Source organism: Catharus ustulatus, chromosome 14, assembly GCF_009819885.2.
Source record: "Catharus ustulatus isolate bCatUst1 chromosome 14, bCatUst1.pri.v2, whole genome shotgun sequence".
Lineage (NCBI taxonomy): Eukaryota > Metazoa > Chordata > Aves > Passeriformes > Turdidae > Catharus > Catharus ustulatus.
The window spans coordinates 8,530,141-8,547,918 of record NC_046234.1 but is presented as its reverse complement, the minus strand read 5'-3'; the positions used below and the strand labels follow the sequence as shown (position 1 = coordinate 8,547,918).

The 17,778-nt window shown below is 38.5% G+C and overlaps 1 protein-coding gene across 1 annotated transcript in view; it reads right to left on the bottom strand.

Moving 5' to 3' along the window:
- COL4A6 (collagen type IV alpha 6 chain) overlaps positions 1-17,778 on the bottom strand; it is a 111,889-nt gene that overhangs the window by 70,404 nt on the left and 23,707 nt on the right. Inside the window, exon 3 of the mRNA XM_033072115.1 lies at positions 7,198-7,281. Coding sequence (XP_032928006.1) covers positions 7,198-7,281 — 84 coding nt within the window. The remainder of the gene's footprint in view (positions 1-7,197; positions 7,282-17,778) is intronic.

Below are 17,778 nucleotides of genomic sequence, written 5' to 3'. Positions count from 1 at the left end.
ACTGAGACATCATTGAAGGACTAATTGCACAAATTAGCTTTTGTTAGGCAAAAGCCTAATCAGCCATTTACAGGTTTCAAAGACTCACGACAACATTTGTTTTCCTTGCTCTGGACAGAACACTGGAGAGTTTATTTTCCTGCAGAAATTCTTGGTTTTCCTTCTGACTTCAAGGTGGAGTGGTAGACAGAAAACAATTTTAAGAATATTTACAATTCTTCTCCTAGAGTGAATAAACGAAGACACAAGAGAAATTGAAAGGCTGATGCTAGTCCTATTCTAAGGAGTTACATGACAAGTAAAACATCACAAACTCATCAAAGCCTCCATTCTATGGCCAAGAAAGACAATTTTTATGAAGAAAGAATTTGGATACATGTTTTTATTCTCCAGTACTTAGGAAGCTGATGGGGTCAGTACTAGGAACCTCTTGCTGAACTCTGTTGTGTCCATATGGAGCAAATCCACAGCACAACTTACGACTTTTGGTCTTGGAGATAGTGCCACAGATATAAAGTTAGAACAGGCTAGTCGTGGCAAGGCTCCAAAGAGGGAGAGACAGGGCTAGTCTGGTTCTGTCTTCCCATCTGTCTACACACCTAAAATTAAATCGGTGGGAGTGATGGCATTGCCTTCAAGGAGAACAGCACCTTCCTTGTGCAGGTTACCAGGGGTAGCCATGGCAGAACAAGAAATGATATAGCTCTTATTCCCAAGGCAACACGACTGCACCCTCAGCTCATGCCAGCAACAGAGCAGAGAATCACAAAGTATCTTCAGATGAGGAGGATTTATCACAGTATAAGCAGAGAGATTCCACTCTGTGCCAGCTGAGCAGGATTTTCAGGAGTCATCTCAGTTTATATCCATTTCAGTAACACCTCACCTCTGAGAAGTTCAGTTTGAGTAAACTAGAAACTTTCAGGCTAGAAAGAAGCAACAAAATGACATTCACTTGAATAGTGTGTCTACATAACTTCTTAAACTAAGACATCTCACAGCGTCGTAGGATGAAACAAGGAGCTTTTTAAATGCCCCATTTGCTTCCAAAATAGGGTAAAGACTTTAAAATCCTGGGTTAAAGTTCACATGAAGCACAATTGCTTGAACAGTGACACATACTTCTTTGCTGGGCTCTTCCAAGCCATCTGGAAGTGCTCTGTGGAGCACAGCTTGAGGGCCCATGTTCTGGCTGAATTCACAGCTCCCCACTGCAATCACAAAATCTGCTGCCCTTGCAGGCAGACTGAGAAAGTTTCAGGTCACAGTCACCTCACCCATCCTGCTGACACAAAAATGCCATGGATCCTGGTTAGTTTTGAAAACTGTGGAAATCTTCTTAACAAGATACATTTCCTAGAATATATTTAGCCTCAGTACACACGTCCTCTCAGACAAAACCGAATCACAGAGACAGGGTCTGCTACCAAAGCCTCCTTGATTACCCTGCTTGAACACAGTTGTTATCCTTACTGAATTCTACAATAAGATGGGAGCCTGTCCCCTTGAGAACACTTCCCAAAGAGATGATGTAAGACTGCACATAGGAACAGGTTTGGTCTTTATACCCATTGCATAAGGAACCCTTTCAAATGCAGTGAGTTTGGTTTTACTTATGCTGGTTTAGTATTTAGTGTGGTTTTCATTAGAGAGTTAAGCTCAGTGTATTTAGGTTCAGTCAGGAGAACATGTACAATAATTGTTTAATGAAACATTTGGCAAAGTTTGTTTTATTACTTTAAAAAAACAAAACCTTGGCAGTTGTTAAAAAAACCAGCTGGCACGTAAGTTGTTTGACTTCACTATTACCTCATTTTCTTCCAAAATATTGCCAGAACTTCTTAATGACAGCAAACAGATGGTCAACATTTTTCAGTGTTACAGATAATCTCTTCCCAAACCAAATGATGGCATTTTATATGTTTAACCAGAAGAGAATTTGAACAAGAATTAGCCATTATTTACCTGTGTTCCATCTTTACAAAAATAACTAGATAACAGTCCCAGAACTACTTGTACCTGTATCTATGATCAGCGCATTTGGCACTGTCAGTTTGAAAGAAATGGCAGTATCCCCCAGACTGTTTTGTTTTGAACTGGTCAACCTGCAGGCCATGTATATTGAAATAGCAGCACTGGGTCCCACAATGTAAGCCAGGGAATAGTAAACCACATTGGAACAGAGTAGTTTGAACCAACAGCATTAAAGAATTCTGTCACCAGCAAATACGTTTGTGTAAAGCTCTCCTGAAAAAAGAAATCATTTTGTTGAGTCAACACTTCCAAAGAAATTGTCTTCATCAGGAAATTCCTGACTGTTCCAAATAAAATAATTAACCAGCCAAAGCAGAAATCAGCAAATATTATTAAAAATACAATTTATAATTATTACAATCTCATAGCAAAGAAAGGTCAACCAATCTTCCACTAATTATCACAAGAGAGACACTGTGTACACCCAGTATTAAGTTGAGGGGATTAGTTACAGACAAAAGTTAATCTAAGATCCCTTGCCAATCTGACATTAGTTTATGCTAGATAACAATTAGATTAATCATCCAAAGTTCTGACCTCAGGTTACATTGTTCACTGCATGGATGTTGAGGATCTGTCTATCTTTTTTTGCTTGTTTGATCTGCAGTAATTCTATCAAAACCTCTTTGATTGCCCAGAGATAACTTACACTAAATTTACTGTCATCATTTTAACTTCAGAAAAACCGTGGGGAATCGCACGTATCTCTGGTTACACTAACCTTTCATTCAGATAACAACACATTTTTGAGCAAATCTCTCAATCTTAGTCAATTCCTCCTACTCATGATGCTTTGTTCCACTGTACAGTGTAGTCTTGGAGTAGACAAAGAGGAATTTGTTTGAGTGAGACCAGTCAAGGGATGGGTTTCCAAGCATACCTGATGCACTCCAGTGGTCCTTTACCTTTACTTGCAGTGTAAAGTGTCCACCTTGTCCCCAGAATCAACTGCCTCATTTTACAGACACACTCCCTTCCAACTACACTGGTTGCTAGAAACAGTCTCTGTGGAGATATTTTTTGAGAGACGAAGGTAGTTCTAGAATGCCATTAATAGTTTTCTAATCGATCATATCATGATATTTCAATGGGCTTTAAAGAACACATAAAAAATATATTATTTGACATGATTACATATTACAGGGAAAAAAAAAAGAAATCAAGTTTTCCCAATTTACTGTAAAAGCTGTCTGGGACACAGCTTCTCCTGAGTAGTTTGTGAAGCCTTGGAAACAATTTTAATTTTTTTTTTTCCTTAATTTCTTTTTTGGTGAGGGAGAAAGAAAAAAACCAAAAGATTAGCTGCAGTACATATTAAGCAAAGTTTAAAACAAATTCTAACACTGTTATAAATGCCAAGATAAGTGAACAGGCATCAGGAGAAGGTATTCATGCAACAGACTGGGTCTGCTACTTTATCTTTGTGAGTGTTTGGAAGTTGATGACATTACATAAAAACAAAAAAGCCAGCATTATTATAAATAAATAACAAATGAGCTGCGAAGTGACATGGTGCAGGCCACCAACTATTTTGTGCTTCTTGATACTCTGAAAGTATGAAAAATGCCTCCTGTTCCTTGCTGATTCATCTGCAGCGAATTTCTTAGCAAGACAACCATCAATACAGCATGAAACTTTCAGCAGCATTGTCTCTGCTCATAAACTGTGGACAAACAGTGAGCAAGTGGAATGAAAAACACTGTTTTAAACATAATAAATTCTACTGACAGTCACAAAACCTTCTAGCTGTAGTTCACTCACCTGCACTGAACCTGAACACTAAGATAGGGACTAGTATCAGAATTCACATTTACCTCCTCATTTAACTTATCATTTATTAAGGTTGTTTTTCTTTCACCTTTCCTCTTGTGCTTAATGATTTAGTATAAAGCACTTTTTCTACCCATCAGTTGTTGTTCCTAAAGATGACTCTATGTAAGCCTTGTCTGCAAAAGTGGGTTCAGTATAAGTTCATATAAGTATGTGCTCAGACTGCCTCCTGCCCCAAAGAATTGTATGTACTAGGGTTCATTTGGGCACTATCACAGCAGAATTCCCTTGCCTTAGTTAGATAACTGGTATCTCAGCTGGCCAGAAAAATGGGAGTAGGAACACAGAGATTTAGAAGATCTGCACATTCACCCACAGACTCCAGCTAGGCAGAGGCTCTGTAACCTCTGGGACGTTCCCTGGCATTTTCTTTGCAGAGCATTACATTAGCTTTCATATCAAAATCAGTACAAGTTCTAACAATGCAGTTTAGGGAAACAGAACATCCAGATCCAAAACTCCTAGGTTTAAAATCAGTTTCCTGGGCTTCACTTGCCATTACATTTACTGTTACACTCTCATACAATGTGTAGATATCTTCTTATGCACTTAAGCATTAAGAGCCACACACTCGATTTAACCATTTAACTTGACCTCTGAGAAAACCTCCAGAGAAGATCCTAACTGGGACTTCTCCACAAAGAACTGGACTTCTGCACAATTCATTGGATTGCACTCACAAATCTTTACAAGAGAAAAACTGATAAGGAGGGGAGAATGGCTGCAATGGCCATTGAAATGCATAGAGACAGGCTTTTCATTAACACATCTTTAGATAAAAGAACCAATTCTGAATCTCTGGCTAAGATGAAGAATGCTTCCATAACAGATTTCTCCTTGTGCAGGTTTCACAGTAAATTGGATCATATCAAGAGTCAATGCACAGCCTAAAATTGGTACAAGGTAACATTATGGTTTTTCAAAAGTAATGCAAGCATTCAGACAACAGAACAGAAATTTTGCTCTTTGAGGAGATGTGCCCTACCACTCTGCTAGGAGACCTCCCTAAGGGGCTGCTAGACAAGTACTGTACCGCCCTTCCTTCAGAAAAGAATCTCAACTATTCCACAAATTGCTGACTCACTGCATAGAGATAAGTCTTCTAACAAGGTTAGTTTTACAGATAGTGAGATTATACCGGTTTGTTGAGTTTTTGGGATGGGGTTTTTTGGTTGGTTGGTGTTTCTTTGTGGGTTTTGGTGTTTTTTAAATATATCCTGCACATACAGCAGCAATATATAGCAAAAACAAGATCGTGGGCACCTATGGATTACACACATCTGCATCCCGTTTCTAGGAATATCTCTCACTAATCAAAAAGTCTGAGGCAGTTTTGACATTATTATGGCCTAAATAAAAATTTTAAAGATTGATCTGATCAAAAGTGCATTCAGGGAGGACATTTAAGGACATTGTCTATATTATTTTCATTAAGCTGTCAGATGAAACACGTTTTAAAACAAAATACAGATTCAGGGTATTGCCAAAGTCCTGTCTCCGTTTCTGAATTAAAAGTTGTGCAGCAGTGGAAAAGCAGCTAGGCAGGAAGGCAAGGAATTAGCCTCAGGCTGTACAGTGTCCTGCAAGAAACAAGGTGTGCTGTAGGATACATAATCACACCATCCACTCTTCCAGTTCAACCAGTCACCTCCATGTCCTCAGGCAGGGCAGGCCTCCCTAGCTGCCTGCAGGTGTCCAAGAAGGTGTCAGGAGGGCTCAGCACACCTGATGGAAGTACTGTTGTAAAAGGGAAAGATTACCGCTTGTAGCAGACTGTTAACTCCATGGACAGGTCTCACCAGGATGTGTCTGAAGGACTGAAAATGCCCTACCAATGCAGGTCACATAAGAAATAAGCTAAAAGCCAAATGAGTTCTCAGGTCAGCAATGAAAACAGCCTAAAATCTTTGTGACATCTTAACAAAAGAGATACCAAGGGCTCAAACTGCAAGGTCAACAGCACTGTGGACACTTCAAACAATCAAGTTGGACCCCGGGAATGTAAAGAGACAGAAGAATGATGCTCATTGCTGTCTAAAGGTCAAAGCATTTACAGCACATTGTGTTCCAGAACCAAACTAGGTCTGCTCCTTACTGTATCAAATCACAAAAGGTATTGGGTAATTCACTTTAGCTCATATTGTAGGGTATATTGAGAACTTCCTTGAAAAATTCTTCTGCTTATATGTTTAGACATGGTTTCCTTCTGCCACATGATGAATTGAAAGAATTTTTGTATTTCCGTAGCAAACACATCACCAGTTATCAATTAAGCATTCACCTTCAACTCTGAAACTACAAAAATGATCATTTTAAAAACAATAATTTTTAAATAGCAACATTTTTCTAAATTCAGTCCAAAAAGTAATGCCTTGCATGTACACATAGTGTGTCACTGAAATAGACAGGAAAAAATCAGGATTGCTAGTGTTTAAATAAGACTTAATTTCTTTTGTTTTCAGTCAGAGGATGAGTTTTCAATATGATTTTAGGAAGTACAGCTGATTAATTAAACAACACAACTAGTATTATTTCCCTTCTCTTTATGCCTTTCCAATTCCTCAAGTACCTACTGTGTGCTTTTTCCTCCTTTCATTTCCAAAAGCAAAATCTGTAAATCATATTCATACATTTTTGAATGCTCTAGAGGTTAAATTAAATACATGGTGTCTTGTCAAAAATTAACATTGCAATTGAAGGCAGGGTGAAGTCAGTTACTGCATTCCCTAAAAACAGGAGATAAGCAGCTGCATTAAGTTATAGTCTGTTCACACAAGCAAAATGAATTAAAGATTTTACAGAAATCTTGCTTAAACATTTGATTTCTTCAAATGAAGACTTCAGAGGGAGAGAGACTTTAGCTACACAAGCAACTTTCTCAAAGGCAATTGCTTAAATCCATCCAAGTTATTATTCCTCCACAACCAAATACACAAATCAAAAACACTTCCACAAATAAAGAAAAAGCTATTATAGTGAGGCCTGGGCAAAATCTGTACTAGAAGCCCACACTACTTTGATTTTCCTATTTTAATTGTTGTAATCTACTTAAAAACCATCTGACTTCTTTTGAACTAGGGCTCAGATCACATAAAGAAATAGGATTCTGTTGAAGACTCATTACAAAGCGAGCCATTTGTAAATCTTTAGAACAGCTCTTGAAATCTTGGTCAGAAACATTTGAAATGCAGCTGGTCTTTATCATTTGTCATTTCATGAGGTCATTTGATTGAGAATTACACATATTAACATGGCATTTATTTATTTATTTATGTATTTCTAAAAGTATTTGTAAGAGGCAAGGACAAGTTATATTTGTGTAAACAAACTTACCTGTGCACCCTTCTCTGGAAAACATTTGCATCCAGCACTGCAATTGCGGCCCCCACATGGCCCAATGTAGGACTTCTTTCCACCCTAAAAAACAAAAAATAAAATAAATTTTATAAAATTGAATTTCATTACTATTTGTTAGATGTGTTAATTAAAACACTTGGTATCAACACTTTTTACCTATGTTACTTTCATTGTGTGAATTTGCTGGGAAGTAATGGGGCAAAATGTAATTACATTTTAATTTCTCCACAACTGGATCCTTTTTGGAATCACCAAATAACAGAAAAAGTTGGGTTAGAAATTCTTTGAGGACAAGTGAGTTTACACAAGTTGGTGCTCTTCTGCAAGGTGCAGAGTGCTTCCTGGGGCTCTCAAACCCACAACACTAGACAATGTTTGAGATACTCAGCACACTATTAGACTAGGATCATAATTGGTAAGAGGACAGTCTTAAGCTGCACCAAGGGAAATACAGGTTGGATATTAGGGAAAATTTTTTATGGAAAGAGTGATCAAGTACTGGAATTGTTTGCCTGAGAAGGTGGTGGAGGCACCATCCCTAGATTTGTTTAAAAAAAGACTGAATAGGGCACTCAGTGCCATGGTTAAGTTGAGGTGTTAGGGCATGGGCTGGATTCAATTATTTTGAAGGTCTCTTCAAACCTAGTGATTCTGTGATTCTACATCCCTATTTTGTGCAAAACTGTGTTCACCATGTACTTCTAGGTTTCTTTTTCACAGCACGAGGAGTCATTTTGCTCACTTGTGAATGAAGACAATTGGAAAGGAAGCAAAGCAAAGCCAGTTGGCTCAAAACCAAGTGTACATGTGCTGAGTATTTTATTTAGGGGAAGTAGCTGACATCAGGCACTCCATGACTACTTAAATAGCAAACAGCCATGTGCACAATATTTGTGAACACAACTCTAAAGACTGCATATAAGATTCTAGACAGCAGCATTCTCGTCTGAAAAGGTTAATACATTTTCCCATTCAAATATATGAATGCAAGGTCATTCAAACATTTACAGATTGTAACCTGACCCTGTAAACATGAGCCTATCATACTTCTGTTCTGTGCATGTATTCAGGGAAGACATTCTTTCCTACTGCTCTACATTTCAGATAGATGAATATGCTCTTGAAAAAAACAAAAATAATTTTTAAAATAAGGTTATTAGTTACAGCGGTAAGCTCCACCATCATACGAGAAATTAATGAAACCATTTTTATTTCATTGCATGGAAGCATACTAGATCTTGAAAACAAAAAACAAAATAGCAGCACTTACAAAAACACATATCTGAGATTTAAATACGAGATTTAAATAGCCATATCAACTGAGTAACATACATCCTGATTTTTACTGAGTTATTTCAGGTTTATATAAGAATCACTACCATGATTTCAATGTAGAAAAAACCACTCTATTTGAGAAGTATTGATACAAGTGAGAAACTATAATTAAAAGACATTCAAAACCAAGGACAATTTTCCTCTCATGCTTCTGGTGTACCTCTATCAAGCATTTATGCACAGTTGATTCATGAAGCAGTGGCATTCGAATCTTTCCATTGACTTCAGCCTGTTCTGGACTGGAGTCAAAGAGAGTAAAGAAACCTCACAGCTGTGATGCTGTAAGAGGTATCCCACAATGTTCATTCCAGCTTCTCTAAAGTAACATACAACACAACAGTGATACTCGAGGCAAAATGCTGATGGATTAGAGAAGTGAAGGTAGGAGCAGCATCTGACTTCCCACAGCAAAATAATCTACTAAACTCTTTCTGTATCTTTTGGATTTGACTCAGGTGAAAAAACATCTCCGCTGTAACAGTTTTCTCCAGTGAAGACACACTGGGGGTCAGTGCAGCCTTATGTGTGGGAGACACCTGGGAGAATGATGCTTGATCTCTCTGCTGGGGACAGAGCCATGAGCAGGATGAGCACAAGGAACTGCACAGCAAGGGACATGAGCAGAGCCTCTTAGCCAAGGGGCTTTTGAGTCATTTCTTCACATGGACAATTTGGTCTGCAGGCTCAGCAGACTCAGCATTAAACATTGCCTAAAACACAGATGGAAGCTGCAAACTGAGAGCTTCAGCCAGACAACGCTCAAGACACTTGACTCGAGTCCTTTGCTATTCTGTTTGCATCCTTCAAGGTATTGTCAAAGGAGCACAACTTGTGTAACCACCAAGGTCACTGAAGTCATCACCAGTCCTGTATTCTCTCCTAAGCAAAGTACATCAACTTGTGGCAAAAAAGAAAAAAGAAGAAAAAAAAAAGAAAAAAAAAAAAAGAAAAAGAAAAAAATCCCCCCAGGAGGTCTGCTTGGTCTGTGTACATATGGCACACATTAGTATTAATTTATTAACTATTACTTTATTACTTTATTTCCCTAATGAAAACATGACCTTCTCAAAAAACAAGTTTGCACACTGCTGTACACTATTAAACATATATTTCGTGAAAAAACACCAAAATAACCCATTCTACAATTCCATGCTTAATTCTGATAATATAATTGAAACCAAAGAATACAGCTGAACGCCCTGCTAAACAGAGCTGAACTTGGGCACATGCTGGCTTTGCTCAGAGAAGGCCTCAGAAACACCCTCAGGAAACCTCCCTCAGCACAGAGGAATCCTGCCAAGAAATAAGGATATGCATTAGCTCCTCCTGGATTTGTCTCAGCTTCCACAAAGGCCAAAGCAGCACAGAAGATTGCCCCTTCACTGCCACAGATGACTCTGAACATGATATGGAAAGAAAAACCAAATAGCATTCTTCCTTCTTTAGGAATAATCACCTTGAGAAAGATGAAAATACCTCTATCAGAGAAGCAGTGTTATTCCAAAACACATAAAAGAAGTGTATGAAACTCCCTCTTTTATCTGACCCTTTTATTTTAAATAAATATGCCATGTAGCTTTTAGCTGGAATGTGGCACACATTTCTTTTGATTAGCCAATAGGACAAAATAAAATGTTTGGAATATTCCAGATTCCTTCCTTGTCATATCAGGAAAAGGTTGCCCTCAGCACTGAATGCCCAGGTATGCACATTTGCACAGACATTGAAATAACATAGACAGAAACTTTTCTCCAAAGCAAAGTGACAGAAATAATCCTGATTGGCCATAGCCGTTTTTACACCCCTAGTAATTCCAGAATGCATACATAGGAAAGCTCCTGCATCCCCATCCCACGACATGGTACATGATAAAAATGTCTGGGACTACTTCAACCACCACATTATTCTGACAAATAATTCTTACTCTGCAAATTCCATATTTTGGGGAGGGAATGCAAGAACTCCTAACTGCAGTAGGGACTCAAAATCTGCACTAAATAATCTCACACAGAGCCTTCTATGCAAATTGCTGGCCACATTATTGAAACTCCGATGCTCCACGCTTAATTACCAGAGGAGTACAGTTTTAAAACAGCAGAACATCTCTATAATTATTGAGGATCTAAATAAAAACATATACAGTCATCTCCTGGAACTGTCAGAAGACTATAGTGCCAACATGATTAACTCTTTAACCTCCATGTCTGTAGACATTCTATTCCCTTGCACCTTGTGAACCTGAAAATAAGAGCTGGCTTGTATGTGGATGCATCTCACTAATTTCCCTGGAGGTTTTGTCATTGACTGAAGCGAAAACAGAGTAAAGCCACTGCAAATAGCACTGTGTTTAAAGTCCTCTAGGAAAGATTTACTACATCAGCTTTGGAAAGTACCATGCACATACTGCATTCTTGGTTAATTAAATCACAAAAGAAACCAGGGAGGCACTATGTGCTCCACCCACAAAATACTTCAAAGAGTAGAATCACAGAGAAATTGCTCTCCTTTATGGGAAGATGACATCTGCTACTATGTCTGATTTGGTCCTTGCACAATTGGTCCTTGCTGTGCTGTTAACTAAGGGCATCATAGTAGTAAATATAATTTAGAAAAAAATGTGGTATTTTAGAAAAAGTAAACATCTTTGGAGCAGTTCCTCTATCCCCTATGCTATTTCTAGTGTACTATTTCTATCTTCAGGGAGTGGGACTTAGCAAGTCACAACATAGCCCAGGAGCATACAACTGTCTACTGTTGGCTGTTAACAACTTTGGAATCTTGATTGGCTATTTATCCCTTATGAGAAATGAAGAATACTGCCAGGATATTGTAGTATTTACAAACATCTTGTGCTAGCACAAATGTCAGTGATAAATCAGTTCCTCTTTGTTCAAATTAAAAATAATGAATTATGCATATAGTACAATCCTTAAAATTGTATGTACATCTCTGAGTATCTTCAACAAAGCAAACAAATTAAAGAGTAAAATTCAGACATGTTGTTTGTCTGTAGCCCTACAACTCTGCAAAAGAAAAGTTGCATAAAAGGCCCATCCAAGCAGCAAATGCAGTCTAAATGCCCTTTGAAGTCCAAAGGCTCCCCATTTATTCCCTAACAGAGGATAAATCAGTTGGCAATTAAGAATTTTCCAACACTATAAAAATATTAGAATTACAAAGAGTAAGCAATAGGTGGAAAATCATAAAAGTAAATTATGTTAAAAAAACAAGAGTATGCATTTGAGATATCATCATGCAAGCAGGCTTACATAACTAACCATGGATTTACTAAAGTAATTCCCTTTTCTAGCTACAGTTGTAGAGACTTTGATGAGCCCTCCTATCACACTGATGAAAATAACCACATGTTTCTAGACATAGCTTATCTATAAACATATTTATCTTAACATTCTCTACAAACACAGTGGTGGTCCTGCAAAGTATTTTTCAAACCAACTATCTCTGGGAAGAAACAGGGAGGGCAAAAATTTTATCTACTGGGAATACTACATTTCATATCTTTTTTTCATTCCTTATGGATCAAAGGTTAGGAAAAAAGAAAACCTGAAAAATTAGTCTTTTCAGGATAAGATAAAATTGATGGTTTTGACATTTGAAAAAGATCTGGGTATACTTTTCACATTCTGCAGCAAGGTCCAGGAGCTTGGGTGTCAGCAGCATGTGAATCCAAAAGCCTGCAGGCTCTGGCTGCTGATGGTAATAAAAAAAAAAAAAAAAAAAAAAAAAAAAGCCAGGCAGGATTTCCACACAAAAAACTTATTTCCCAGCATTCATCTACAACAACAAATTCTTTGGGGTCTTTCCAAGTTTTACGCCCAGCAATATTCCCAAAGAAAGTCGCTTTTTCAAACCCAGAGAAGGAAATAAAATATCTCTCCATAAGTTGGAAGTGAACAAAAGCAAGTAACATCCCAAAATGCAGATATAAATGGTAGGGGTGAAGGGTGCAAGAGAGAGACAGAACAGCTTCAGATCAGTTGGAGAATAACAAGGGGCTGGAGGACACAAGGCTGGGAATTCAAGACTTTTAGGTAACAGAAATAAAACCCTTTCCAAATTCTGCCCAACCCATATAAACAGCTACAGCCAAGTCTTCTTGCTCCCCATTCTCCAGCTGAGTATGCCTGGGCTGCTTTGAGAGATGCAGGACCTGCACATTTTCTGGAGTGCCACCCCCACTTCACATTCACACAACAGCTCTGGGGGCAGCTCATTGCAGGTCCTGGAAATTCAGAGAGAGGACCAAGAAAAATTCACAATGAAACAATGAAAGTGTGCTTTTCTGCACTTCTGCTCCCTAGAGGAGCATAGGCACAGCCCCTGGAAGAGGTTCCTGGATCCATCTCTGAACCTGGTTGGAACACACGTGCAGAACAAACATAGCAACACAGTCCATATTTTTAGATGATCCCTTAGGACTCTGAGGGTTCTGGTTTATCTGATGAATTCAAGATGCAAAATCAACCTGTGACTTTATTGCCACAGAACAATCACACTTTCATCATACTTAGATACAGCACACAATGTGCACAACAGGATGTTGTATTTACTATTACAGTTGTTGGTTCAGGTTTGTTTTCTGGGTTGTACTTCTCATTTCACTGAGACTTTCAAGCAAACTGTCCTTTCATGGTAAAACGATCCCTTGTAGTAATTCAGCCAGACAAGCCCTTCCCTTCAGGGCACAACTGCTTTGCTTAAGGATTCCCCTGCAGTCAGCCCAGCAAGCACACTGCCATATGTAAATTAGACAGCAACTCCAGAAACCAAAACAGGCTGTGTTCTAAAGGCTGGAGAAGACCCTGGCTTATACTGATAACTTCTCTTCCTAGTGACACTGATAAAGGAGAAGTGAGAAAATATAAACTGAAGCAAACAAATAAAGCCAAAATATCAAAGGAAATGTAAGTAGTTCCATTGTGTAGCCATGTATTTAATTTACTGTTATGCCTATTTAATTTCAAGTAACACTTCTGACAGAGTGGATGCCTATTCATCAGCTGTGGGTCTTGCAAACTTCTGCCAAGACAAAATGTACAATCTCCATTATGGATAATCTTACCTGTCTGGAGTGGAAAAAGACAAAGAGCCTTTATAACACTTATCTAGATTAAACAGATCAGGGGAGGTACAGCTTGATGCAGTATTTTGACAGGATAAGAGTATGTTTGCTGAGGAATAGGCACTGATTAAATCTGAGACAGAGTGTGCCGCAAGCACTTCTCCCAGGAAACCAAAAAAAGACAAAACCTAGAACTGGCAGAATAAATGTATAATTTTATTTTAAAATATCCTATTTTTTTAAAGTGTGTTTCTAGGTTACTAAGCAGAATATGAACTTTAGAATGATGTATTAGAAAACACAGAAACAAACGGCTCAGCTGCTACTGGATAAGGGAAGGAAAAACTGAGACAAAAGAAAGCTATCCTTAGCAACAGCTAAAAAACTGAAAGTATGCCTTTGGAGACATCATTATCACAACTTCTCAAGTTGAAAATAATGCAAACATTAATTTAATATTTTAATTTCCTTTTTTCCCCTCTATGTAAATAAAACTTCTTTTAGATTTCTGTCATCAGAAAGACTAAAACTATCTACAAAATTAGATTGTGGACTCTGCTGCAATTTAGAACAGAAGTGCCTACTTAATATAATCTTCAGAACTCTTTTATGCCAAAGGCATAGATCTTTATCAATAGGTGTGTGTGCCCTTGCAAGTAACTGTTTGAAATGGTGACTTCTTAAAATTTTTAACCCTCTAATCCCCTTTTACCACTATCCAACCTAAAGCCATACTGCTTGGACTTCTCATTGGGGAGATGACAAAAAAGCAACTCAGGAGTAAAAGCAGTTAAAATGAAGTCTTAACCAATTAACATAAAAAAATGGACAAGGTTAAACAGTTTTTAATTCTGGAAGTCCAAGCAAGTATGTTTATGGAAGTCAGTCTGTAAAATAACAGTTGTCCTGTAAGAGTACATTCATTCTGCTTAAGGCATTACCTTGCTCTGTCTTCCCTGAAACCCACTAGAGATAATAATGGACAGATGTCACCTAAACAGAGAAACCAATACAATAATTACTGCTCAGAATGGACACTGTCACAGTTGAAATGAGACCAAATAACTCATCTGAAGCTTTCAAAACGTCCTAAATTGTGCTCTGTGTTCATTTATTTCTTAGCTATCAGGCATAGGGTGATAAGGGATGACCTACACTACACATACAGCACCTACCCAGGAGATTAAAAGTTGCTGTACATGCAACATAGAAAACACACTACTAGAAAATTCTTAGTAACTTAATATCCAACCTTGAACATTATCACTCAAAACACCAAACCAAACAATTCATGAAATGAAGATTAGTGCTAAAATTTACGGTCTCACTGAGCAACATGCTAGCTAAGCACAGCTGTCCCTCCTGAGAAAAAAACACCCACGCTATTTCAAACAACTTTTTTCAAGGACTTTGCCAGCTTAAGCAGTTTCTTTTTATTTTTTTGGCCACATGCATAATGGTTACGTGACAAATATAAGTAAAAATCCTAACTGAAGAACAAACAGTCCTTCTCTATACTGGATATTAATTTCTCCTATGTGTTTTTGTACAACCTGTCTTATTATACTTTCACTTGTATGCTATTTAGTTCAAATTGTACTGTATTAAGAAAAGACTACTCCATTTTTTCCTTAGTTGGTAATATGGATTCTAACTTTTACACTGGCTCATGTTGAAAAATACCATGGTTTGTGACATGAAACAACAGATGTTCTTAAAATAACAGACTCAGATATTTCCAACTGCTATCACTCTCAAGGAAATGCCAGGCAGAGAAAGGAACTGCTCTTATTGGCACTGGGCCCACCAGGATCTGCCCTACAAAGTGCTGAGCACCCTGAGATTCAATGAGATGACAGCACACTCAGCAAATCAAATCTCAGAACCAAAACAAAATATGTATAACACAGCACTGATGAAAAATAATATTCTACCAAATGTCAAATGCACCTGCATCATCCATCCTGACAGCCAAGCTTGTCATTCCCAGCACTGAACTGGACAGCACTGCCAGACTTGAGCAGACTCATTTGCAATGATGACCTCTCTGCCCAGCAGGATGGTTTAATGGTTTTGTGTTGGTACCTTGTCTTCTAACCCTGCCTCCCATCTCTAAACTCATCTCCTCCCAGTTGACTGGGAATGGGGAACAATGACTTGTGAGTGGAATCTCAGGGGTCAGTCTGAACCCAAGCAAAGGACCTGTGAAAGCTGGCCATACCAGCCCAGCCTGTCCTCAGCCAGAATGGACCTCCCAAGTCAGGTACATATTTGCCAGTAATATTTCTGTGATCTACTCTGTACTGCTGAAGCCACATGTAGAGTGCTACATCCAGGTCTGGGCTCCACAGACCAAGAAAGTCAAGGAACTATTGGAGAAGGTTCAGTGCAGGGCTGTGAAATGGATGATGAGGAACTGCAGCACTTTTAATAGAAAGAAAGGCAGAGGGAGCTGGACCTGATCAGGCTGGAGAAAGGACAACAAATGTGTTAAGGGTGGGTGTCAAGAGGATGGCACCAGACCCTTTTCAGTAGTGCTCAACACAGAACAGGGGACTGTGGGAACAAACTGAAGCACAGTTTCACCCCCTGAATAGGAGGAAAAATTTCTTTAGTTGTGAGGATGACCAAGCACTGGAACAGGTTGCCCAGAAAGGTTGTGGAGTCTCCTTCTCTGGAGATGTCCAAAACCCACCTGGACAACGTGATTCTGTGCAGCCAGCTCTGGGTGAACCTGCTGCAGCAGGGGGTTGGAGTAGGGGAACTCCTGAGGTCCCTTCCAACCCCAAACATTCTGTGATTCTGTGAAATCATCTTGCACCATCTCACAATTTAACTCCTGTTTGAACTACAGTGTATCTTCTAGGAAATAATCCAATCTTCCTTTGAATAGCTAAGAGTGAAACTTCCACAACAGGACTAGATGAAAAGTGGTCTAATTTTATGAAAATGTTCATAATTTCCTGTACAGAAGGTCAACAAAATTGGTCCATTTCATCAAATTCCTCAAATTCACTCAATCAGAATTTTTTGGGGAAAAAAAATCATTGCATCTAAATTGTTAAATGTACTTGTATTATTGGACATAGAGAAAAAATAGTAAATGTATGCATAGGTTTTATTGAACAAATTAGAATCATCTAGCTTTTAACTGTGTGGACCATGAATTACCATGAAAGCACCTCTTCCTTTTTCATCTAAGTAACTCCATCTTAGGTACTGCTGTCAAATTCTAAGTTTTAACAGATTTACTTGTATTAAAGCTTTCCAGCATGTAAATTCAGCACCAGTCTTCCTTCAACCAAGGCTTATCCCAGAACTTTATTTTTACACCTTTTATTTCTTCATCTGGTGAATCAAACAGGTTCTTGCTGGCCTTTAGTCCAACCAAGTGGACTCACAAATCGCCTGTGTTAATTTGCTGAAAAAGCTGTGGAGATTACCAGCAAATATAACTCAGAAAGAAAGACACGCTGGTTCCATGGTAACATGAAAGTCAATGAGCCCACCTTGAAACCTGGAAACAATGGGCCCTTTCAACACAGGGAGCAGAGGGGAGGGACCGTGTCTTACTGGGATCTTGGGTCCTTTCTGATTGCTTGCCAGTGAGAATTTTCTTAAGGAGAAAAGGCACGCTGTAAATTTGCCTTGCTCAAGTTCATTTGATTTTGGAGCCCATTACCAAGAGTGTTGAATTGCCCTTGACCAGCCCTGCCCCAAAAAGCAGCAGTGCAGATCACAAAGAAAGCCAATCTCCTTGCAGCCCTGGTGCTTTCTTCAGGCATTCACAGTTGCAACATGACACAATGAGAATTCTGATTCTACAACCATCAGGAAAAAAAAAGAAAAAAAAAAAATTGCCTACAGGATAATATTATATCCTAAAGAGGAAAATCAACAAATTTAGCATGAAAAAAGAAAACCTATCCATCTGAACTGACAGAAAATGTACAGACCTGTACTGAATTTCCCAAAGCCACCTCTGTCCCAGCATCAGAACAGGCTTAGTAGTATTTACGTGCATTGCAATTTAGGAGAATATTTCAAGACTCCCACTGCATGGCCCTTTGAAGGCTTAAATTAGGGAGCAACACAGAGTTTAGATTTGGACAAGGAATAACTTATATGCTAGTGTTTCA